General features: G+C 47.5%; 1 protein-coding gene across 1 annotated transcript; it reads right to left on the bottom strand.

Annotated features, from left to right (window-relative positions):
- Positions 1-1,994: 1,994 nt before the first annotated feature.
- Positions 1,995-6,131, bottom strand: LOC136515717 (probable xylan O-acetyltransferase 11). Its single transcript, XM_066509236.1, has 4 exons — positions 5,727-6,131; positions 5,391-5,611; positions 2,933-3,304; positions 1,995-2,816 (listed from the first exon to the last, which is right to left on the bottom strand). The coding sequence occupies exons 1-4, from the start codon at positions 5,790-5,792 to the stop codon at positions 2,297-2,299; spliced, it is 1,179 nt and encodes a 392-aa protein (XP_066365333.1). The 5' UTR covers positions 5,793-6,131; the 3' UTR covers positions 1,995-2,296.
- Positions 6,132-26,360: the final 20,229 nt, after the last annotated feature.

Below are 26,360 nucleotides of genomic sequence, written 5' to 3'. Positions count from 1 at the left end.
TGAAACAACAATTGTTATGTACATCAAAGGATATATGACATCTGCACCTGCTATGGTTGAATATCAGAGAACAAAAGGATATATGACATCTGCACCTGCTATGGTTGAATATCAGAGAACAAGGGCGGCGTCATTTACCTTCTTCACTAGAAGTGACAGATGTGGATAAATACAGGATAAGCAGTTAAGGAGCAAAAATCTTAACTAAATTTCATACTTGAGCTTCTATAAGCATTGGAGAAAAAAAGAGAGGATATTTCCTTTCGAGCTTGCTGAATTTGGAGCCAATAACAGAGATGTTTCTAGTTTTTGAACTGTGTAGTAACTCAAACTCCACAAAAACGAAGTCCTTTTCACTTTTTCAGCCCGGTGCATGAGGCATACGGTTTTGTTTAGCGCCCGGACGTCCAGCCCGAGGCCCGCGTCGAGGCGCCCGCTGCAGTTTCTCGTGCTCGCATCAGTAATCCACGCCCGCGCTCGCACAAAAAAAAACCAACACGCCCCTAATGTTCCGCTGCAAGAGTTTACTATGAGACTTCATACACCTTAAAGTTCATAGAACAAAAATAAGTTTTTTTGGAGGCCCTTATCCTCATTACGCCTAGCATTGAGTGGGCTGGATATTTACCTTATCAACTAGCAAATCAATAGGGGTTCTATTTGAGTAAGTACCTGAATTGGCACCTGAATCGGACTTCGCCTCCGCCTGGGTTGCACGTGCCCATGCGGGGCCCGCGCCGTCAGACCACGCGCGGCCCCTCCGCTTCTCATGCACATTACAACATTTGCAACACATGATCTACTTTTAAAGCATCAAGATGCAAACTTACAACGTTCGTCTGAAGACAAATGAAACACTTGCAAAAACACATGAAAAACACTTAAAAATCATTGCAAAAATACGCAATATCTAGTTAAAACGCTTGCAGAATATGCGTGAAACATATGCAACATCCAGATAAACACACTTGCAACAATACGTCCAAAAAACACAGATGAAACATTGTGAATGGACCTTTGCAACATACAAGTACAGCTATTGCAACATATCCAACATCATAATCTACTTTTGCAATATTCATCAGAAACAATTGCAACATACTATAGAAATCCGAAACACTTGAAACATAGGCTTGCAACATGCGTTTCATCACATCGCAACATCTCCTTACTGCTTGCGAAATGGAGGCTCGCTGGCATGTGGAGTTCACCGGACGCGGTCGCGCCATCGCCACCATCGGCCAGATGGACTCCGCCTACTACGACGTCGGCGGGGACCCCTTCAAGGCTGGTGGTATCGTGGGCTCGACACGCAACCCCCGGCAGCCCTGCAGCCGGTGCCACTGTCCCCACCACCATCGGATCTCTCGCCGCGCAGTGGATCTGGTGGAAGGAGCAGCAAGGCAAAGTGGCGCGGAGGTGCGCGGTGCGCAATGCGGGCGAGCGGCCACCCCGTCAGGGGCTGCGCCGCACCGCTGGGGCACCACCGGGCCGGCTGTGCGCAATGCGTGCAGGTGGCCGCACTTTGGGCCACGTTAGGAGAGAGGGGGAGAGAGAGAAAGAGGAGGTTGGGCCGGAGACGCGGACGGCGCGGAGACAGCGCCATCGACCGGCGGAGGTAGAAGTGGAGGTGTCGCCTGCGACAGCTGCATGTGCGGAGCGGAGTGCGTGTCGATGGTTTCTTTTTTTTCGATGCGGCCGAGCGGCGCGAACTGTGTCGCGCGAGGTAGACGAGCGGCGCGAGCGGGTTGGTCCGCCCGTCCGGACGAACGCCCAGGTCTAGTCATTATCGTTTTTTTTTCAAGCAGCCCGAGTTGTTGCCTTTAAAAAAACGAGTTTGTTTGCTGAATCTGTCACCTATATATACGTTTCGAGAAAGAAAATCGTTACATACGTATCTCCTGTCGACGTGCCGAGTTTAACATGTGCCTTGGATCACGCAGGTATGATTTTGTTTACATACAAGAAGTTTTTGTTTTCTAAACTCTTTGAAATTGAAACAAAAAGTAGAGCTTCTTACAACGACCCGAGAAAAAAGAAAGAAAGAAAAACTGATTACATCAACGGAAGGTTTCTTCTGCTCCACGAACCACGTACGAACTAACGGAGAGCGTGGCGCACGCATGCATCTACACCACTCACACGTCACACTTACACGAGGTTCAGTTCTTCATCTACATTTCTTTGTTTTGTTTCGATCGACGCTGTGCATGCCGTAGAATGGATGCATGTTACTTTGGGCTAGCCCCTAGTAGTTGGTTTCCAATTCCATGCGTATCTATGCAGGCACGCATCATCAGAGGACCTGATCGTTGCTGGGGAAGAAGAGTTTCCAGTAGAGCAGCTCGTTCCACGTGTCCGGCACGCCGGGGAGGCACCAGTGCGTGCAGTCGGCGTAGCTCCTGGGGTCGGCGCGCTGCTCCGCCGTCGGCTCCACCCACTGCTTCTTGTAGGTCTGCGTGTGCGCGTCCCGGCGGTACTCGGACAGGCGCGTGATGTTGACCAGCCCGACGGGCAGCCGCGACGTGGCCAGCACCTCCTCCGTCACCCGCAGCATCTCCCGGCTCGTGCTGCCCCGGTACGAGGAGCCGTCGCTGATCGGCGACGTCTGGCCGTAGCAGTTGGCGCCCTCCGCCTTGTCGCCCCACGCCTTGCCCTGTGTGTGCGTTGGTGACGCGGTGACGAAGAACACCCGCGACTTCTTGGCGTCCACGTTGCGCTCCAGCCACCGGACCACCTGGTACAGCACCAACCGGTAGGCCTCCTCCGATTTCATCTCCACGATGTCCTTGCTCGGGTCATTGTCGGCGCCCCTCCTGCACGACTCATCGATCGTCCAGACCAGCTCCGGCTCATCAGTTCATCACATAAACAAATGAATCATAAGCAGCAGCGAGCAGCGACAGGTTCAGCCGTTCAGGCATGTACTCACAGGATCTGGATCTTGTCCCCGGCGACCCACCAGAGGTAGGAGTTGAAGACGAGGACGTCGGCGCCCTTCCAGAAGCTGCAGTGCCTGTCCATGGGCGCGCCGCGGATGAGGCGGTCGTCGGCGGAGTGCACCACGGCGTCGTCGGAGTTGGACTCGGCCAGCATGGGCGCCCAGTAGAACTCGATGGTGGCGTCGTAGTCCCTGGCCCTGAAGATGCTCAGCGAGTCCACCGTCTCGAACGACTTGGCGCCGTCGGGGATGGCACGGTGCAGGAGGCACAGCAGGGAGACGTACTGCCCCCGGTTCAGCGAGTCGCCCACGAACAGCATCCGCTTACCCCGCAGCATCTCCAGCATCAGCGTCGCGTTGAAGCTGCTTATGATTAATTAATTAATTAATTCCACGGTTCAAATAGTTTCCCCGGACGGATGAATTCAAATCATGCATAATTAGCCCCAATTATTCAGGGCCCAAGTCAAACGGCCAGCACCAAAGAATGTGCTAATGGTCGCTCGCCTGTGGCTTGTCGGCGCAGTCACGGCACAAGGCAACGACGACCCGAGTCCACTACACGATTCGTGACGTCGCACCCGATCGATCCTTGCCGGTTGCCGCTTATAGGAGTCGTCGGGACTCGGGACTATGGCGAGACGTTTTACCCTGCCCTGTGCTCTGCTCTGCGCACTGACACGTTCCCGGTAGCTAGCACCCTGGGGAGTGACTAGGGTCTGATTTAGATTGAGGTTAGGAATTAGTATTTGGTACCGTAATACTTTCGATTGTATTTGACAATTATTGTCCAATCATGGCCTAAATAAGTTCAAAAGATTCGTCTCGTAATTTACAATCAAACTATGTAATTAATTATTTTTTTATCTATATTTAATACTCTATGCATGTGTTTAAAGATTTGATGTGATGGAGAGAGTGAAAAAGGCCCGGTGAGTGGAGTGGACCGGCACCGGATCTTGGGCCCCAGCCGAGTCGTAGTTTAGGGGGTGTTTGTTTTCTGGACTAAATTTTAGTCCATGTTACATTGGACGTTTGATGCTATTTAGGAGAACTAAATATGAGTTAATTATAAAACTAATTATATAGATGGAGACTAATTTACGAGACGAATTTATTAAGCCTAATTAACCCGACATTAGCACATATTTACTGTAGCACAGCATTGTCAAATCATGGACTAATTAGGCTTAAAAAATTCGTCTCGCAAATTAGCCACAATCTATGCAATTAGTTATTTTTTTTATCTATATTTAATACTTCATGCATATGTCCAAACATTCGATGGAACAGGGACTAAAATTTTTCTATAGGAACCAAACACCCCCTCAGTGGCCAAATTGCCAATGCCATGGCACCATGATTTCTAGTGCGGGTGGTGGTGGTCAGGCAGGCCAGACGTTACGTCGCCGGAATGCGACGGCTCGCAAGGGCACAAAACGTGCATGGGCCTCGCTGTCTGCTGACCAAGATCGCGTTACGACGTGTCCCGAGCGCTGATGGATGGACCACGTTTTAGTTAGTGTTGGGAATTTGAACCGGAAACGAGGGCCCTGTTTGTCTGCTGAAATCGAGTGTGATGAACACTACAGGTTGTTCATGTCAAATCTGTGGTCGGTGTGTGTCGCTATAAAATAGGAGTAGTCCTAGTACGTATATTTTTTTGACGAAAACCTAGTACGTATATTGGAGCAGTTAGTCATATATCGGAATCTTTGATGATCCTGATGCTATGGATTCTCTGTTATGTCTCGCAAACAAACCTCCTAGATCGACCACTAAGCTCTGAGGAGGAGCTCTCTCTCGGTTCATAGTTAAGAAGCTAATTTTACACCTTACTCGCTTGCCTTATAAGTCTAATTTTTTTAGTTAACAAATAATATTTTTCTCTTAAAATAAATCAGCTCACGGTACTTTCAGTTACTATCTTTCTCTCTCGAGCATGCATGAACAGGGTTCACCTACTACCAACTGTTGCCCTGCGCACTGTAGTCCTGTGTGCTACCGGACGTACTACGGCCCCGGCCCTGCCGCGCATTATTGTCGTCCTACACAAGCCACGAGTGAGCGCAGCTCTCGAGGATTGAGATGCTCCATGATGACGCGTAACAATAGCCTCTTTGTTACCGTGTGGTGTGTGTCCTTTTAACCTTTGTAAAAAAGAAAAGACAGAAAGCAAGCAATAGTAGTAACTCCTCGCTAGCTTTCTTCACGGTTTCTTGCAAGTTCCTACTGCAGGCAGAGCACAGCGGGGGCACGGTTCCTGCGTTTCTCTCGCCAAAAAGGAGCAGGAGCATTGGATTCTTGCAACCGGCGCACGCAATGTTCACCGTGCTACTGCTGGCCACACGACGCAGAAAAGAGCCAGACGGATGCCGGCAGGCGGCCGGTGCCGGCGATGGCGAGGAGAGGAGGGAGGACGGAGGGTTGCGACTGCGAACTGTCGTACCTGGGCAGGGAGCAGCCGCGCGGCTGCCAGCGCCAGCTCTGGTACGCCTTGTCGGGGCGGCCGTGCGCCTGGCACGTCAGCTGCGGCTGGATGTAGGGGCACTCCCACTCCTGGTACAACGGGCGGGCGTCGTCGTCGCGCACCCACTCGCCCTGGGCGACGTCGCAGCCCGCCGGCGCCGCGCCCACCGCGAACGGGAGCGGCCCTGCCCCCTCCTCGCCCTGCACGCACGGTCACAAACACAGGCAATGCATGGCATAGCGCCCGTCAGAGCAGAGACCAAGGGGACACACGCCTCTGGCGCACGCAGCTAGCAACGCGCGCGCGCGGACGTACCTGGCCGGCGGCGCGGAGGAACGGCGCGGCGGCGGCGACGAGCGCCAGCACGGCGAGGACCTTCATGGCTGATGATGGCTGCACGGCGCACCCGTACGTCCGCGCGCGACGGCAACCACGACCGTCCCCGGCGTGTCACGCAGCTAACTTCCGCGGCCTAGAGCGACGCGGCGGGGCGCATTGGGATCTGGGGCGCGCGGCGGCTGGCGAGGCGAGCTATCCGCTACTGACCGACCGAGCTGGACTCGACTCTCTCTGTGGTCTGTGCAGCGCAGCAGATATAACGCGGGGCAGGCGGCAGGGGTAGCCGGGTAGGGGTCCAGCTCGTCCCTCGACCGACCGGGGTCCGCTCCCGCTCTCACTGGCTGTAACAATCCTGGGCAGGACGACACGGGCAAGCTTTCGTCAATGGAGTTTTTATTGGCGAAATCCGGGCGGCGGCTGGTACCGCACGGCCGGTGAGATTTGCCTTTACCACCGGGCGGGTTAGGTGAGATGGAGCGGGCGGGGGCCGCTGCTCCCTGCTCCTCAGATTCTTGCGGCCATCCGACGGAATTCCGGCAGTGGCGCGCGGCCGTTATTAGATGAACTCGATCGCGCGGAAATTCGTGTGCTTCGGTTGGGGTTTGGTTGCCGAAATTATATTATTCGGATGGACTGTTTCGCGGTGCAGAGGACATATCTGGGTCAAATCAAATAAATTTAAATCCCGACGAACTTTTGTGTGCTCTCGTTGTTCTGATATGGAATTCGTTGAGGTTCGAACAGGTTGACATTTGTTTGCACTTTACAGTTGCTGACACGTAGGGGTGCTCCTTCAAAATTTTAACACCCCAAGCTCCTTCAATATAAACCTCGCCATCAGTATTCAGTACTGTTCCTTAGTTAATTGACGACACGCTATTAATCGTGCTTTCTGATAAATAAAGGAAAACAAAAAACAAGGCGCATGGGACTAAAAATTGCGCCACCACACAACCAGCACGCAAATTAGGTTCATTTTATGAAAAGGAAATGGTGAAGGAGTTGTTTATAGAGTAAAAACACCTTTTAACGGTTCTCCTAAATTAATCACTTCCTATATAAGTGAATATGAGCATCTCCAAAAGCTTATCTAAAAGTCACTCTCCAAATCATCATTGTGAGAGCCATTTGCATAAAAGATCGTTTTCTATATCTTTTCATTATCCAACAGCTTTTCTATATCTTGTTGGCATTTTAAAGAGTCGTTATCGTTTTCTATCTTTAGATAGCAAGAAATTAGGAATAGAATATGACTATATTTAGATAACCAATTAAAGAAGTTGTCGGAGGATTTTTTTTTTCACCAAAATCTCTATTCTAGCCATTAGGGAGATATAAAGAATCTCTTGTAGTTGTAGTTGTTGTGGTATATACTGCCTTCCCACCCATGTGGTTTCATGTGATTCTTATCAAGTACAATTTCTTTCTCACAAGATACAATGCCCTCTCACACAAGATGTGTTGTAGCCACACATCCCTCCGATGTTAATGCCAAGTGTCGCCTGGACCCATGCCTAGACATAAGCATTTGTGAGCCAAGTCAACTAGGCTTTGTTTTCCTTTGATCTACCCACACTTCGTCTTATATCGTGTGCAATAAGAGTAAAATTATCCCATCAAAAGGGTCGATGGATGATTAGAAATAAGACCATTACTTACATGCCATGTTTAAAATTTAGATATTAAGATATTGGGGAGTTGCTTGGGGAGAGAAAGATTTAGGAGGATAAATGTTCGCAGTGGCACTTGTATACATCTATATCTATATATTTAATATTAAAGAACAAAAAATCTTGCTCTAAATTTTGCTCCATCGTACTCTTATTCCTTTTCATGTGTTCCTCTGCACTCTAGAGCATAAGAGCATCTTCATCAAACCAAGAAAACGCAATCCCTTTTCTAACCCTCTTTCCATGAATGTTATTTTCAACCGAGAAAAAACCTGCCCTCAAACCCTCAAAGAAAGACGAGAGCAACACATCTCATTTTCCTTTTTCTCTCCCAATGTTTCAATTGTGCAAGTGCGCATGCGTGCAAGTAGGTTGTCAACACTGCTCGTCGGGGCGTCATTGTCGCGTCGGATCGCCGCCCGAGCCAACACCCCACTACGCAAGACCATCGTCGAGCTGAAGGTAAACATTCTACATACGGAGCCCTGGACGACAACGACATTGTATGCCATGGGCGCCATCCGCAATAGCTCCACCATATGCCATGGGCGCTGCTCACAGGAACTTCACCTTTATCTTCTTCCATGGTGGATGTCTAGATGAACTTGTCTTCCCTCTCTCTTTGGTAGGTGCGGTGGCGACGGTGAGAGGCGCCAACGATGGAGAGGGGGTGGGGTGGGGGATGTGAGTGTGAGTGTGAGTGTGGGTGTGTGTGGCCTGCAGTGGTGGAAACAACATCGACAACATCTACCGGAGAAAAGAGAGAAGGACAAGAGCCAAGTGTTAGGAGAGATTAAAGCCTAAAGAGGAGTGATTTTCTCAATCTTCTGCAACACATCTCTCTTAAAACCTCAAAACTTGTTTTCTCAATTGTCTATAGCAAATTTGAAAGGAAAGGGGACACAGAGGGTTTGGTGGAGACGGTGCATGATGAATTAGATATTAGACATTAGAGCTCTAATTGGTTTATTGTCCCATTTGTGATCCAAACTCATATAAGTCATGCTCATACGAGTTATAATATCGCACATCCAACCATAATACAGGGTCTAATTCCAGATATATTAGAAGAGGTTACGCAAGATGTGTAATTCTATTGTAACCTACGGCCATATTAGCTAGTATACATATGGAAAAATAATAATAATTTGGGCCTCGTGGACATGCTACCAAATCTGGAGTATTCAATCCGTTTCAAAACATTTTCTCCCCGATGAAACACTGGGACACACGTACAGGAGTCGTGGTATGGACCTAACTCAGCGGTGCAGTTGAAGGTAATGCAGCACGTTGCTTCAGTTAAACGAAAACTTTTAGGTGAGCGTCTCCTGGTCATCAACTTCAGGATTTTTGCTTGCTCACACCATACCATTTGGTGTACCTAAAATTCTGCGTTATCCGGTGATGCAACCGTGGAAGGACGTGATAGAGTGACAAACCAACGCGATGAGCACGGGACGGAATGTTTCCTGAATATTTCTGCCCAGACGCGCAAGATTTTTTTTTTAATTTTAACACTTTTTTGGAAACTAATTTTAAATTTAAAAGGTCGTTTTTTTTAAACTAACACTTTTGGCCGTGCCTATGGCCCCGACGCGGCCAAATGCCTGCGCCGCGCCATGCATGGTGGCGCGGCAGCGGGCTGACGTGGCGACGACCGGTGACGTGGCAGGGCTCTGCCGCGCCACCGATCTTGACGCGGCAGTGCCGCGCCCTGATCCGTGGTGCAGCAGAGCCGAATAAAACTCCCGCGGCCAGTCCCGCTGCCCGAGCAGCAAGGCCGCCTGGCCGTCGCGCCCGCGTCCGCCCACGCCTGCCCACCGCCGAGCACGCCGGCCGCCGCACCACGAACGCCGGCAGCCCACCCCCCGCCCGGCCCTCCATTGCCGCCTCCCTCCCTTCCATTCCATTCCCCGGCCGCCTCCCTCCCTCCTCGTCCTCGTTCAAGGTAATGACGTACATTTTATTTTCGTTTGAATGGTGAATAGGATATTATGAATGGGATTTAAGGTTAGGAGAAAAATTATGTTTGAGAACTATGGTCTACGGTTTGAAGGAAGATATTAGTTTGATTTTGTCAATGTTAAGGTTAATTATTTAGTTAGAAGTATGTTTACCATGTATTTTTTTGTTGCTATAATTGTTGATTATATTATTTTAGTTGCATTGCAAATGACTATATTTTACATTAACTTGTGTTGTTTTGATTGATGTTTAATTTGAACCATTTTATTAGATGAAAGACATGTTTCGGGAGCAGTTATGACAAAAACGGGGTCGTCCTAGAGAATTATACCCCGACGAGTCTAGCAAAGATGCTCCCGTCCCTCCTGAACTCCCTGTCCCTAACTGTGACTGTGGTCGTCCGACCGACGTGTTTCAATCGAGACATCCGGACACAGCGGCTCGTTGCTTCTACATATGTAGTCGTTTCAATATAAGTAATTGTTTTCGTATGTTTTTTTCTTCATTTGTATTACTGGTTACTAATATTTTGTTGGAATTTTGTTGTGTAGGCCCATGAGAGATGCTTTTTGTTTCAGTGGATCGACGGTGCAGATAAGTTTGACCCCAGGTATCTCCTTTTCGACGTTTGGTGGAGAGGGCGACATTCACATGAGCACTTTGAGCGGTGGGTTCCACCTCCCCCTAATCCCCCTCCAATGACGACTAAGGAGAAGCACTTAGCCGCAGTTAGACGACTCGAGGAACCTCCTCTGTGCCAATTCGGAGACCGAGCCATGATAAACCCTGACAATACGTTGGAGTTTGTGTGTCTAAACAAGCATAAAGTTAGTGCAAAGTGTATGTGTTGAAATGTTGAGCTATATGTGTCATGTACTAATGTCATGTTATTTAGGTGTATTCAATGACGAAGTATCGTTTCAAGGAGTGGTTGTATGGTCCTAACAAATGGCCCGAAGAACCTCCAAAAGCAAAGCAAAAGAAGAAAAAAGGTTAATTTACAAAGCACCGCCAGTCAAGTACGAATGTGGTGTTAAATTCAACTATGGTCTAGTCCCTTCAGAGCTTGGAATAGACCATTATTGCGGTCATATGATTGACTATGATAAGGTTGGTTATTTTTGTGGTAACCATGAAATCGTATTTTGTTTTTTTTTGCTAAGACATATATGATATAATTTATCGTTTGAACAGAGCACTAGGAAATACAGGTGGGAATGTTATTATGGTCAAGCTAAGTTCTTGGATAAACTGAAGGAGAAGCAAGTAATTGCACGAAAGAGGGGTATGGACATGACTACGTCAACCTTTTCATTAAACGTCACAAAGAAAAGATACGTGAGTTTGCTAGACAATGCGGTATTTGTAACCCGATCGATGTTGGGCTTGTCAAATGAGGATTGGAGAGACGGATGACATTAGAGGAGGAGAGGGCAAGGGAGGAGGCAAGGGAGGAGACAAGAGTACAGATGCAGGTCTTGAACGAGCATGTTGTTTCATTATGTGGCAGTGAGTGCTTGGAAGCCTTTTTTTTGTTGCCATATTTTAAATGTAATATAGTCGCGTTGCTAACTGATTGCATTTCATACAAGAAGGGATTGGATGCAGCGAGGACCATGTTGTAGAGGTGGCTCATGCAGGGTACGAGAAAAAGAAGTTAGATGAGCACAGAAGTGAGCTGGTCATACCGTTGAATCACCGATTGTATTGTCCGATGAGGGGGATGAGGATGAGGACAACACTGCCAGACTCAGCAAGCTCATCGCTCTAGTAGAGGCGGGCTTGCAGGCGGATGAGGTTGAAGACGACACTGATAGACCGAGCGAGCTCATCGCTCTAGCAGAGGCGGGCTTACAGATGGAGGAGGCTGAGGACGACTGTCGATGCGGGACCCACAGGATACCTCGCAAGGGAGAGAGAAGATCTAGTTCAACTAGGATTCTTCCCATGTAATCTTAGTAGTAGAACTACTAAGTAATCCTACTAGGAAATCTCATTGTAAACCGACTAGGACTCTGGCCTCCTGACTATATAAAGGAGGGCAGGGCTCCTGAGAGAGGACGACAATTGTACAACACAACACTTCATAATCAATCCAACGCAAAGGCTAACACCGACTGGACGTAGGGTCATTACTCGATCTACGATCGAGGGCCTGAACTAGGATAAATCTACTGTCTCTTGCGTTAACTATCGAGTTCAGCATACGCCGAAGCCCGAACATACTGCCCCGGGTACCCCCGTGGTAGGCTATCGGTGGTGAAACATCGACAGCTGGTGCGCCAGGTAGGGGATTTCGGCGACTTTGCATCCGAGAGCTCGATGGACCTCGATAACATGATCTTCCCGACGGGATCAACCTTCATCTTCGGCTCATGGATCTGCGAGATGGACAACAACAGTAAGCTTCAAAGCCATCTCCTCAAAGGTCTGGATCATCATGAAGAATCTCCTATTTCGACAACTACGACGGATCAGCTCATCAAAAGATTCGCGCAGCTCATAATATCCGATTCGAATAAGATTTCACGGCTACGCGCATCCGACTCAAATTCAAGTTCCGTGTCTAAGGTGAAGTCTTATTCGAGTGCTTTCAAGAAACCGAGTTCTTTTTTGGTAGGATTCCAGAGCACAACCCAAAACAACTCGGACTACCCTCAGAGTTCTTTCAAAAAGTCGAGTTCTTTTCCATTTGGGCTCGACAACGCGACAAAATCCTATCAGGGACAGTTCGAAAGGTCTTTCAATCCAATGCTTGGGATACCACTGACAGGAGCTCAGGAGGGTCTCGTGCTGACGATAACATCGCAAGACTGTATCATCCACTGGCCAGGTTCCGTTCCTGAAGATAGCGGAACCCAACTAGTCAGCACAACAACAACAACTATTCTACCTTACCAAGAAGGAGACTCGATCTACGACATCGAGGCATCTACTGAAGTCATCAGCAACTCTGATAGTATAAAAACTAACACCAATAACAGAACGGCTCACGCACGAGAAGTGCTCATGGTTCAATGTCCTCGGTCACCATTAGACCCCCCAGAAGCACCCGATGTCAGGTCATCGGATGAATCAGAATCCAACATACCACCCTTTGCCCAGGGCTACGATGGAGAAACCGAGAGTCAGAGACAGGCTAGAGAAAGGAAAAACAAGTTGAAGCAAGGGTGCCAACACCGCGCTAGGCAGCGCAGAGAAGCCTAGATCAGATACGAGTCAGATTTGGCTGAATACGATAAAAGAAAATCACAACAAGAAGCCGAAGAAAGGCGCATGGTGAATACACCTTACAATAAGATTCGAGAAGCATTAGAAGAACTCAGGGCAACTTCACATCGCGGAGAGAAGTACGAACAGCTCCAAGACTTGCTCCGGTCGACGATCCTAAGAACGCATGAAGAGAGAGCCCGATCGAGACTACCCGCCAGATCAACAACCCGCAGGCAAGAAGATCAAAATCAAAGGAAATCCGCTTTCGAAAGACTTGGGCCAAGTGGAAGCCATAACGGAGAGAGTAGGAAGGAACATAATCAAGGCCACCAATTTGAACAACCAAGGAAGACCAGGAGTAGGGTGCCTACCCAGACAGCCTCGCAGACTTATTCCCATCAAAACAACACTTGGCCAGAAGAAGGAGCCGAATCCGAATTCAAAGAAGCCAGAATGCACGACAGATTCCCCTGTTTTGCGAACAGGTTGGCATCAGTACAATTACCTCACAAATTCAAACCGTCTAACCACTCCAAGTATGATGGCAAAACCAAACCAAGACAATGGCTCAGAATATATTCACAATCAATTGAACTAGCCGGAGGAGACGATGATATCAAAACCTTGTTCTTTCTCATGGCACTGGAAACGATGCCCCTCCAATGGTTCGATAAATTGAACCCAGGGTCAATCAGAACTTGGGAAGACTTACAAAGAGCTTTCTATGAAAATTTCGCGGGTATCATCACACACCCGATCACTCATACAAAACTAAAAGGACTCAAGCAAAAGGGGGGCGAAAGTCTCAGAAATTACTATCGACGATTCGGCGAACTGCGGGCTCAAGTGCATGACATCACCAAACGAGAAGTAATTGAAGCTTTCTCTCACGGAATCATGGCTAGGTGGCAATTTCAAGACTTCTGCAAAGAAAATCCGAGAAACAATGAAGAGTTCAGACGAACAGTAGAAAAAATGATTACTGTAGAAGAAATAACACGAGAAAGGTTCCCGGATAGAAGCAACCAGGACAACCCGGACAGGCAAAATCATCGAAATAGCAGACATCAAGAAAGAAAACATAGACCAGACAATACCGTGGCAATGGCCGACAAATCAAAGAAGTTTTCCAAACCCAGAAGATATGATGACATCGAAAACATACGTTGCCCATTGCACCCTAATGGGAGACAAACCATCGGAAACTGCTACACTTTCAATGATCGATACACAAGAAAAGATAGTAAGGAGAACACCAAAGAGGACAATCAGAAGAAAGATGAAGACAACCACGAGGACAAAGGATTTCAAAAACCCAGGAGAACGGTAGCAGTGATCTTCTCAGGGGCTCCGGATTGCAGAAGCAAACATCAAGAAAAACTAGCACTACGGACTGTCATGACGGCAGAACCGGCTACACCAAGATATCTCAATTGGTCACAATATCCAATCCAATTTTCAAGAGAAGACCAATGGACTAGCGTAGGGAACGCAGGCCATTACCCACTAGTTCTAGACCTAACTATTACCGGTATGACTGTCACCAAAGTACTAATCGACGGGGGAGCTGGACTCAACATCATCTTTTTAGAAACACTAAGGAAGATGGGACTACAACTCGCCGGGATGATTACACCAACAAGCACTCCTTTTTATGGAATAGTACCCGGCAAAGCAGCCATGCCACTCGGACAAGTTACTTTACCTGTTACTTTTGGAACTCCTTCGAACTACCGAACAGAGTTTATCAAATTTGAGGTCGCGGACTTCGATTCGTCATATCATGCAATCCTCGGACGCCTAGCACTGGCAAAATTCATGGCAATACCACATTATCCGTACTTATTGCTTAAGATGCTAGGACCCAACGGTATCCTTTCTCTTCGAAGCGATTTGAAGCGTGCTTTTGACTGCGACGTTCAGGCAATCCAAATTGCGGCCAAAGCACAAGCCGACAATGGAAGAAAAGAAATAGCCACAATTGCTGCGGAGATGAGCCAAGAAGAATTAGAAATACCGGCTAAAAAGCCCAGCATTATCACACCACCAAAAGAAGCCGACGTCAAGCAAATCGACTTGGGCACCGGCGATACCTCCAAGACAGCAACCATCAGTGCTCACCTCTCGGCAAAATAGGAACTCGCGCTCACCAACTTTCTTCGGGACAACAAAGATATCTTCACTTGGAAGCCGACCGACATGCCAGGTGTCCCAAGAGAGTTGGCTAAGCACAGAATTGATGTTAATGAAAGCTCCAAACCTGTAAAGCAACGACTATGACGATTCTCACCCGACAAGAAGACAGCGATCAAAAAGGAAATCACAAAACTGATGGCGGCAGGATTCATCAGAGAAATCCTTCATCCAGACTGGCTAGCTAACCCGGTCCTTGTGCAGAAGAACACGGACGAGTGGCGCATGTGCGTCGACTACACAGATCTCAACAAACATTGCCCAAAAGATCCGTTCGGGCTACCACGCATTGACCAGATAGTCGACTCAACAGCAGGGTCTGCACTATTATCCTTTCTCAATTGCTATTCAGGGTATCACTAGATCGCATTAAAAGAACAAGACCAGAGCAAGACGTCTTTCATTACTTCGTTCGGTGCTTACTGTTACAAAACCATGTCGTTTGGACTAAAGAACGCTGGCGCCACATATCAAAGAGCTATCCAAACTTGCCTTGGGGATCAAATCGATGAAAATGTGGAGGCATACGTGGATGATGTAGTAGTGAAACAAAGAACCCAGACACTCTGATTGAAGATTTAAAGCAAACCTTCGAAAACTTGAAGAGATGGAGATGGAAGTTGAACCCAAATAAATGCGTATTCGGAGTTCCCTCGGGACAACTACTCGGATTTTTGGTCAGTCAGCGCGGGATTGAAGCCAGCACCAAGCAAATTCGAGCTATAACAGAAATGGGCCCACCCAGAAGCATCAAAGATGTGCAGAAACTAATAGGATGCATGGCAGCCCTCAACCGTTTCATATCAAGACTCGGCGAAAAGGGGTTACCTTTCTTTAAACTACTAAAGAAGACAGAAAAGTTTGAGTGGACAAAAGAGGCCGATGAAGCTTTCAAGAAACTTAAAGCATACCTCACATCCTCGCCAATTCTCACACCCCCAAAGAAAGACGAAGATATGATGCTATACATTGCGGCGACTACTGCTGTGGTCAGCACGACAATAATCATAGAAAGAGAAGAAGAAGGACGCGTGTATAAAGTACAACGACCCGTATACTACATCAGCGAAGTATTATCTGAATCAAAAATCCGATACCCGCATGTACAAAAACTACTCTACGCTCTACTTATCACCTCACGCAAGCTCCGCCACTATTTCGAAAGCCACAAGATTATCGTGGTGATAGACTTCCCGCTCGGAGACATCTTACACAACCGAGATGCGACGGGACGTATATCAAAGTGGGCAGTTGAACTCGGAGCTCTTAACATCGATTTCACCCCGCGGAAAGCAATCAAATCTTAAGCCCTTGCCGATTTTGTGGCCGAGTGGACAGAGATTCAACAGCCTTTTTCAGATACAATACTTGATCACTGGAAGATGTACTTTGATGGGTCACTCAAACTAGGCGGAGCCGGCGTAGGCGTCCTCCTCATTTCTCCAGAAGGAAAACAACTCAAGTACATCCTTCAGATATTGTGGCAAGCTACAAATAACGAAGCAGAATATGAAGCCCTCATCCACGGGTTACGAGTGGCAATTACCCTCGGAATAAAAAGATTACTCGTATACGGCGATTCTACAGTAGTCATCAACCAAGTAAACAAAGATTGAGATTGCATAAAAGAAAACATGAGTGCTTACTGTGCTAAAATATGGAAACTTGAAAAACATTTCTAAGGATTAGAAATTTTACACGTCCTGCGCGATTCCAACATTGCAGCAGATGTCCTTGCCAAGCTCTGATCAGACATAGCAAAGGTTCCACCCGGCGTATTCATAGAAGAGCTATCAGTTCCCTCTATCAAACAACCCGGTGAGACAACCCACGAAATTTAGGCTAAAGGGGTTCAGATCTTGGTAATCAACACCTCATGGAGTCAAGTTTTTATCGACTATATCAAAGAAAATAAATTACCAGCAGATAAAGCAGAAGCCACCCAAGTTGTTCGCAGAAGCAAAAACTACGTTCTAGTAGGAGATAGACTTTACAGAAGAGCAGCATCATCAGGGGTACTCCTGAAATGTGTCTCATTTGAAGAAGGCAAAGAAATCCTAGACGAAATACACTCAGGATGCTGTGGAAATCATGCCGCTTCAAGAACACTGGTTGGCAAAGCATTCCGCACCAGATTTTACTAGCCAACAGCTTTGAAAGACGCAGAAGAACTTGTCAGAAAATGCAAAGGTTGCCAAATGTTTGCAAGACAAGCCCATGTACCAGCTCACAATCTTATCTGCATCCCACCCGCTTGGCCTTTTTCCTGCTGGGGGCTGGATCAAGTAGGACCCCTGAAGAAAGCGAAAGGCGGCTTCGAGTACATCTTTGTAGCAATCGACAAGTTCACCAAGTGGATTGAATACAAACCACTCGCGAAGTACAGCGCAACCAAAGCAGTCGAGTTCATCTAAGACATTACGCATCGCTTCGGCATGCCCAATCGAATCATCACAGATCTAGGCTCCCCCTTCACAGCTATAGAATTCAAAAGCTAGGCACAAGACTGTGATTTCAGTATAGACTATGCATCTGTTGCACATCCAGAAGCCAACGGACAAGTAGAAAGGGCCAATGGACTCATACTAGCTAGATTAAAACCAAGGTTATACGAAGAACTAGTGGACTATGGGTCCAAATGGATTGAAGAATTATCAAAAGTAGTATGGGGGCTACGAACTCAAATAAGCAGAGCAACAGGCTACTCACCCTTCTTCCTAGTTTATGGGTCAGAGGCCGTACTGCCTGCCGACTTGATCTGGACATCACCAAAGATAGAACAATACGATGAAGGAGAAGCAGAACACACAAGAAGATTAGAACTCGACAGCTTAGAAGAAGTCAGAGTAAACGCAACCCTCCAATCAGCTAGCTACCTACAAGGTTTAAGACGGCACTACAACAAGAGTACCCATCCTTGATCACTACAAGTCGGAGACTTAGTGCTAAGAAGGATACAAAAGACTGACGGACGACATAAGCTTCTTAGTCCATGGGAAGGTCCGTTCATTGTCACAAAAGTCACCGGACCAGACACATACAAGTTAATAACCGAAGATGGAAAAGAAGTCAGCAATACATGGCACATCAGCCAGCTAAGAAGATTCTACGCGTAAAAACAACTCAAGATAAAACAGATATGCAAGCCACAAGGGACCAACATTCACAATCGATGAAGGACGATATTCTTCGACAACATATGTATTGGTTCATATTCATGATCAATAAAGATGATATTCATCCACAGCACGTCTTGTCATGACTTCCAACGAGTTGTTTTCCCGAAACAAAAAGCAAAATGGCTGAAAACATGCCTGAGCATCCTGTCCGAGAGCAAAATAGCTGAAAACACGTTTGAGCCCGCCGATGAGGGTAGCTAAAAGCTAACACCCGAAACAAAAAGCAAAATGGCTGAAAACATGCCTGAGCATCCCGGTCGAGAGCAAAATAGCTGAAAAGACACTTGAGCCCGCCGATGAGGGTAGCTAAAAGCTAACACCCGAAACCAAAAGCAAAATGGCTGAAAACATGCCTGAGCATCCCGGCCGAGAGCAAAATAGCTAAAAAGACGCTTGAGCCCGCCGATGAGGGTAGCTAAAAGCTAACACCCGAAACAAAAAGCAAAATGGCTGAAAACATGCCTGAGCATCCCAGCCGAGAGCAAAATAGCTAAAAAGACGCTTGAGCCCGCCGATGAGGGTAGCTAAAAGCTAACACCCGAAACCAAAAGCAAAATGGCTGAAAACATGCCTGAGCATCTCGGCCGAGAGCAAAATAGCTGAAAACATGCTTGAGCCCGCCGACAAGGATAGCTAAAAGCTAACACCTAAAACTAGTCGACCGAAATTGAGCTTCAAAAGACCCTCCAGCTCTTCGTTCTGAAAAGCAAGAGGCTCGGGGGCTACATCCAGATACGAATACTTTTTCCTCAGAAAAGCACAAGCGCCACTCAAAAAAGCACTTGGATGCCAAAGTTTGTCAAAGCAACATTTCACGCCGAGTTGTTTTTACATAGCACAGACGAAAGGTTGTCAACACAAAGATTTACATCTAACAAGTCATAGCGTGGACAAAGCACTCGACGGATCACAAAAGAGGAAGAAAAGAAAAGTACTCGACAAATCGAGGGGTCTCGTCAGGACAACGCACAGAGTTGTTTTGCGGCGCAGAGACGAAAACGGGACAAAGTACTCAACAAGTCAAGTAACTTCGACCACACCCAGGCAAAGAATACATCAACGAAAATAAAGAATCTTCATTTAAAGAGGAATGTAATATTACAAGAGGCTGATCAATCGGATCAGGCATTGTCATCAGGAAGGGAAATGTCAATATTTAGACTGTCTACAACCCTACTGGCTAAACCTTCGACCTCAGGCTCCATCCTCTCAACGGCGTCAAGGTATTCTTAGCTTTCAGCTTCCTCTGCTATCTTGGACAGAGGCGCCTCTGGAGCAAGGACCTGGACCTAGGCTAGCACATTCTTGGTGCATACTTGGGCACACTTCTTCGCGAACTCTTGGAAACGAGTCGGAATCCGAGGAATGAACTGAGCCCAAGATTGCTCGTCATCCGCTGGAGTCCGGAGAACATCAGCTACTGAACGAAAAGATTTCCACAAAACATTCCAATTTTCAGTAGCCGTCGCCAGCTTCTCGGACAAGTCTTCAATAGCTCTTTGGGCCTGCATAAGATCTCTGTCAGCTCCACACCTAATCAACTTAGCAAGGGCGAGTTCTTCCTTAGCATGAGTAATTACCTCCTCAGCCTTGTTATGACTAGAGCGGACAAGAGCCTTCATTTCATCGATGCTCTCCAAGAGTTTCTGCTTCTCAACTCGGAGAACTAGACAAGACACCCAAGAACAAGTCAGCGAAAAAGAGAAGTCAAAATACAAAAAGAAACAGGCAGAACCCGCAGCACCTTTGCATTCATTCTTCACGGACTCCACCGCGACATCTCTCTGCTTCTCCATCTCCACCACCCGGGCACAAATGGTCTTCTCCTCCTTTTGGTGCATTTGACGCTCTGTCTCCAACTCAGCCCGGAGAAGGTCGAGATCGGCTTTCAGAGCGTCCACCTCCGAAGACAACTTTCTCTCATTTTCAGATGAGAAAAAGAAGCCAGAATGATCACGAGAGAAGGACTGAGCAAAAAGAGGCAAAGAGAAACAAGACGTAAGGACAGAAGAAAAACAAGCACGCAAAAAAGGAGTGGCAGTAAAACCTACCTGGAGCTTTTCACCAAAAGAAGTCATGAGGGTCGACAAGCTCCCCCAGGCTGCGGTCAGCTCCGATAACCGATGGGTGGCGTCGAACTGTTGCACCACGTCACCGGAAAAAGAGGGACCGCCGGAAGCAAGAGAAGGGGAAGGAGAGGCCGGCCGGGGCGAAGAAGGAGCGACCAAAGCAACATCCAGGGAAGCCAGAGCCAAACCCTCAGAAGGACCCGGCGCGATGGCCACAGTCACCTCCGGAGCGGCCAAGTCCGTAGCTTCGCCAGGTAGCTCTGAGGCCCCCGTAGCAACTTCATCAACAGAATGTTGTGAGTCCTGAGGCTCAGAACTCGTTGGCACGGCGGGAGGCAGAGAAGAAGTCGATGAAGAAATGAGAGAACACGAAACACTGAAATGTGATAAAAGGAAGCACCGATAAGAACCAGAGGAAGGAAGATAGAAGCCAAAAAGATAAAGCTAGAATCTACTCACCCAACCACTTTCTTCTTTGTGAAGCCAAGAGAAGGCCTCACAGGGGGAACCACGACGGCGAAAACGTCCCCGCCACCCGGTGACGGGAGCGGGATAGCCGACAGCGGAGCTGCGGAAGAAGCCGGGGCTGGAGCCATGGAAGAACTCCACACTGGAGGAGCGGTAGAGCTCGGTACCGAAGCTACCAAAGAACTCGACACTGGAGCTTCAGAAGAAGTCGGCACGGGAGCCTCGGAAGAACTCACACCCGACCTCCGATTACTTCAAAAAGTTCAAGACTAAAAGTCAAGACAAAGAAGAGAAATTCAATGCAACAGGAATATGAAAAACAACTCACCGCCGCATGATGAGGGGTACTTCATCATCCTCTTCTCCCTCAGCCAAGGAAACCAGAGCACCTGCTGAAAAGAGGATAAAAAGTACTCGGTTCAAGAGAGAAACAGGAAAATAAAGGAACAAAGAGTATTAAATGCGCTCACCTAAGAGCATGCTAGCAACAACTGGAGTACCTGAGGGAGTATTTGGTTTGCGAGGCTTCTTGGAGACAGGCAGGCCAGATGAAGACCCATCCATTCGCCCCCTCTTCGGGACACTGCGAGGACCACGAGGGACTAGACGAGGAACATATTTTTCATATACATCAACAAATCCGGAAGAAACCCTAGGAAGGGCGGTAGAGGTTTGGGACTTACTAATTGCAGAAGTTCCAGCAAGTTTATCCCCAGTCTCCGCCACGGCGGGGAGAACATCAAGAGGGACCGGGTCGACAAAGTTCCGCCCAAGCTCCTGTGAAAAAAGATAAAACACCGAGACAAAGAAAAGCTAAGCAAGAACGGATGCAGCAAGAGTACATAAAGTACTCAAACAAAAAGATAGACAACTCACAGCTGGGGGCGGGTTGTTGGCTGAGAACTCGAAAACAGCAGGAGGAATGACGCTCACTCCTTTTAGCATCTTCTGGAGACGCTCAAGTACCTCCTCACCGGTCAGCTCAAGAGCTGGGACCATGCGTGAAGGATCCTCGGCCCCAGAATACTCAAAGCCAAGATGCTCCCGCTCTTTCAAAGGCTGAACCCAGCGACGGAGAAAGCTCGAGACAATACCAAAGCCAGTCAAACCCTTCTATTTCAGCATGCTAATCCTATCAAGGAGTGGCTGGATCACTTGAATCTCAGCAGGTGACTCAAGCTTCTTGTCCCACTGGTCATTCACCACAGGACCAGATCCGGAATGGACGATAAGGGAAGGGATCAAATTGGCAGCGTAAAACCACTCAGCATGCTAATCTTTTATAGAATCGACCAGGTCATAGTCAAAAAACTTAATTTTGAGACCCTAGCGAAACTGAATCCCGCAACCGCCAAGAACGCTGGTTTTTTCACGGCGGGGTTGAGGTTTCAGACGAAAGAAAAAGCAAAAAAGAGACAGAGAAGGAGAGATTCCAAGGAAAGCTTCGCAAAGATGAACGAAAACAGAAAGATGGAGAACGGCATTGGAGGTTAGGTGGTTCAGACTAACCCCGTAATAACCAAGAAACTGATGAAGGAAAGCGGAAGTAGGAAGGCAAAGTCCGGCGCGGACAAAGGAAACAAAGAGGACAATCTCACCAGGACCCGGAGCTGGAACCCAATGCTCACCCAGAACTCTCCATTCAGCGATGACTTTGCTTTGGATCAAGCCATCGCTAACGAGCTCGCGCAGCTGGTCTTCGCTTGTTGTTGGAGCCGGCCAAACCTTCTGAGCAGCCCTCATGGCCACGAACTCCTAGTTTTCGATCAAAGAAAGGGATGACTCCTCGTCCACGAAGGTCGCCTGAGACTTGCTTGCGGTTTTCTTCTTTCCCATGAACTGGCGGAAGCAAAAAAAGGCACTAAGGAAGATGAAGCTAGGATGATGGTGCTCGGGTGACGGCGACGATGACGGCGACGGATTTCTGAAAGCTAGGGTTTAAAGGCAAGAGCTGGGCAGCAAGGGAAAGGAAGATAAAAGGTCTTTAAATAGATTTTTCAGTGATACAAACGGCCCACAAGGCCCGATAAAATACAGTGTGGGAACGCAACGGTCCATTTACCGACGCAGCTAAAACGACAGAGGGCACAAATCCACACAACGGTACAAATCAACGGGCAGATTTTAGACTTATCCGTCCAGCACCACGGCAGGGTTATCAGATCGCTACAAGAACAACTCGTCAAACCAAGAAGAAAGAAAGAAGAAAGAAAGGGCTACCTCACAAGGAACAAAAGAACCCGGTTATTTAAGAAAGAACTCGGTAATCTCATGAACGACAGGGATCACAACAGAAAAGTAAAAGACAACTCAGAAGACAAGATTCGTTACATTACAAGCGACTTCAAAAATAGAAGATTACAAATCTTATAAGACCCAACGAACTCGGCACCACGAAAAGCAAAGTAGCAAAGAGGAACACGGACACGGCTAGGCTCTGGAACGACTACGTGTCCCAAATTGCTACTCGGAAGGACAAACCGCCATCGGCTACACTGTTTTCTTCAAAGGACGGACGCAGTGCACCCAAGGCGGAAATCGGCAGCACGGCAAGACAACATGGAGCAGAGAAGGCCGGCGGGCATCTGTCTACCCAAGACCGATGTGATGCTAGATATGGTGTTGATCTGCACCGGACAGTCTCAAGACAGGCGACGAGGATCAACCCAGAACTGCCAAATGAAGAAACGAAGCCCACATCACAAGACTTCCTCCAACTACCACCACGTACATCCTGGCACAATGCTGTCGCGGGATTAGCCTACCTCTAATCCCTATCACAAGACTTCCTCCAGCTACGACAAGACACACAGGAACTACAAAATGTGCCCGGGGGCTGCTCTACTTCACAAACTACCATGTTCATGACCATAAAGGTTTCAACAGAATGTCCGATGGGTAAAAACAAGCATTCCGGGACAGTATTTATAGACCAAAGGAGCGGCGCACATGGACTAGGAGTACCAACGAAATAAGCCTAACAAAGGACACAGTGAAAAGACAGGACTCAATAATGGATGACTCAGGCGAGAGGAAACAGTACTCGAAGACGGGCATATTCGGAAGAATATACCAGCACAGTACAACCCGTGAACAAAAGGCATTTACACTCAACCACCACCATACAACTACATCTGACAATAGCAGACTATCAAAGAACACACCAAGACCTCGCATCCGAGTTCTTCCTGAACAAAACAACACGGATATACGCTCGGGAGCTCGGCCAGCATCATAGCTTAATCAACACTAAGCTAGGGAGCTCGGCCTTCATTTCAACTACTCCCGGGGGCTCAGAACCAAAGATAAAGGACCAAGAGTACAAGAAACTCAAGACTACAATGACGACGACACATCAAGACTCTTCATCCGACTTCTTTTCTAAAGAGAAGAACTCGGAGAAAGCACGGGGCTGCGGGATACATAGCCCCAGATTTTTTTGAAGACAAGAATCTAGACCCTCCAACTGTTGCAAGCAAAAGCAAGAGGCTCGGGGGCTACACTCAGTGAGTGCAATTTTTTACGAAAAATTGCACCCACCCAAAAAGAACCTGGACATAAGCTCAGAGGCTGCATGCCACGAAACTACTCGGATGATGGTTTAATCCAAGACTAAAGGGCCGCTTCAGAAAGATGCCGCAAAAACTACTCGGATGATGACATAATCCAAGTCTCGGAGACTACTTCAGAACACAAATTTTCAAACAACATAAACAATCAAGACCCTCCAACTTTTTGTTCCAAATAGCAAGAGGCTCGGGGGCTACACTTAGTGAGTGCACTTTTTTCTTCGAAAAAGCGCACGTCACCAAAAGAAGACTTCCTCAACGCAGACCACTTCAAGACATTACGATAAAAAGAACCCGGAACGAGCGATATTCGAGTTCTTTTTTATAAAACTTCGACGAACAATCAGAGCAACTTCAAGACAAGATCCTCCAGCTTCTTGTTCCAAATAGCAAGAGGCTCGGGGGCTACAACCAGATGGATGTACTTTTTCTTCAAAAAGCACCCACCACTCGAAGATCCCAAGAAGCGCTACAAAGTTTCACTCCAGAAAGCACTCGGATGACATTTTATTCCTACTCAACAAGATTTGAAGGAGCAAAGCGAGACTTTCAGAGCTCAACCATGAAGTGCTCGGGGGCTTGTCGATACGGGACCCACAGGATACCCCGCAAGAGAGAGAAGATCTAGTTCAACTAGGATTCTTCTCATGTAATCTTAGTAGTAGAACTACTAAGTAATCCTACTAGGAAATCTCATTATAAACCGACTAGGACTCTAGCCTCCTGACTATATAAAGGAGGGCAGGGCTCCTGAGAGAGGACGACAATTGTACAACACAACACTTCATAATCAATCCAACGCAAAGGCTAACGCCGACTGGACGTAGGGTCGTTACTCGATCTACGATCGAGGGCCTGAACCAGGATAAATCGACTGTCTCTTGCGTTAACCATCGAGACGCCGAAGCCCGAACATACTGCCCCGGGTACCCCCATGGCAGGCTATCGGTGGTGAAACATCGACAACGACACTAGCAAACTGAGCGAGCTCATCGCTCTAGCAGAGGTGGGCTTGCAGACGGAGAAGGATGACGATGCATTCTTCACTCAGGCCGTAGAGGCAGTAGATGAAGCGGATGCCGCTTACTACAGGCGAAAGGCAGATCAGGGCATTGCAGGTGAGCCTAGCCACAATAACAGGGTTGTGGTTGAGGATTGGTACTCGCTAATTTTGGCCCATGAATCATAGGGGTATCATCTGTAGCTATATCTGTGACTAGTCTACCCTGAGCCTGGACACCATGCAAAATCTCAGTTGGTACTGGTAATAACATAGTATGAACCAGTACTGACATGGCATCAGTCGGTGTTGGTATAGCATCTGTACCTCCTTGGTTATCATCAGAATCGTCTGAATCACTACTAACTACATCACCGATCCTATCCTCCTCCTACTACTCCTCCTCTTCCCATTAAAAATCATTCACATCGAAGTCATTGCTTATACAACCTACTGCAGTTGAATGGAACTGCTCCTGCGTCAACTGACCGTCCAAATCCATGCTTCCCCTTCGACCTCTAATTCTAGGTCATTGCCTCCAAAATCATCAATGGACGGGCCGTCCTGAACACCATGCACCCTGTACCCATTCTCCACTATCACCTCAGCCATGAGCACATTGGAACCTTGGAGACCCCTAGTGTAGCGGAACCGGTGAGCAGGGTCGCGTAAGGGCATAAAGACATAGTGTGCCCTAGTCTTTCCAGTATCAAACCTCCCCTTCAGTGTGAAATCACCGTCAAACTTTGCATTCAAACGGACACAAGTGTCGTTGAAGCTATGAGATTCATCAAACCATTCCAATTCTTTTTCCATATCCACAAACATACCATCTTCTCTCCTAACACTTCCTCCATACAAAACTCTAACACAATAATCTATCTGCAAAAGTATTTTAAGAAACTTCATCAAGTCGTCGAAATCGTCGTACATAATGTCCATAGTAATATTAATATATATTTTAACTATAGCTATACTAACTAATCTAATATTAACATCTATACAAACCAACTATAACAACTAATTAGACTAAATCCAATGTATAACTAGACTGAATAACTGTACTAACTAAACTACCTAACTTTACTACCTATACTAACTTATTATATTACCTATACTAACTAAACTAACTTTACTAACTATACTAACTATACTTTAATAATTTTACTAACTTTATTAACTATACTAACTATATTAGGGGAGTACCTCGCTGCAGCGCGCTAGACCGGGTCGGAAGGCGCGGACGCAGGCCTCGGCGGGCAGCCGCCGTGCGTGGCCAGAGGG

This window comes from Miscanthus floridulus, chromosome 2 (genome assembly GCF_019320115.1).
Source record: "Miscanthus floridulus cultivar M001 chromosome 2, ASM1932011v1, whole genome shotgun sequence".
NCBI classification, from domain to species: Eukaryota; Viridiplantae; Streptophyta; class Magnoliopsida; order Poales; family Poaceae; genus Miscanthus; species Miscanthus floridulus.
The sequence above is the reverse complement of the archived record's forward strand: the minus strand, read 5'-3'. Positions and strand labels throughout refer to the sequence as shown.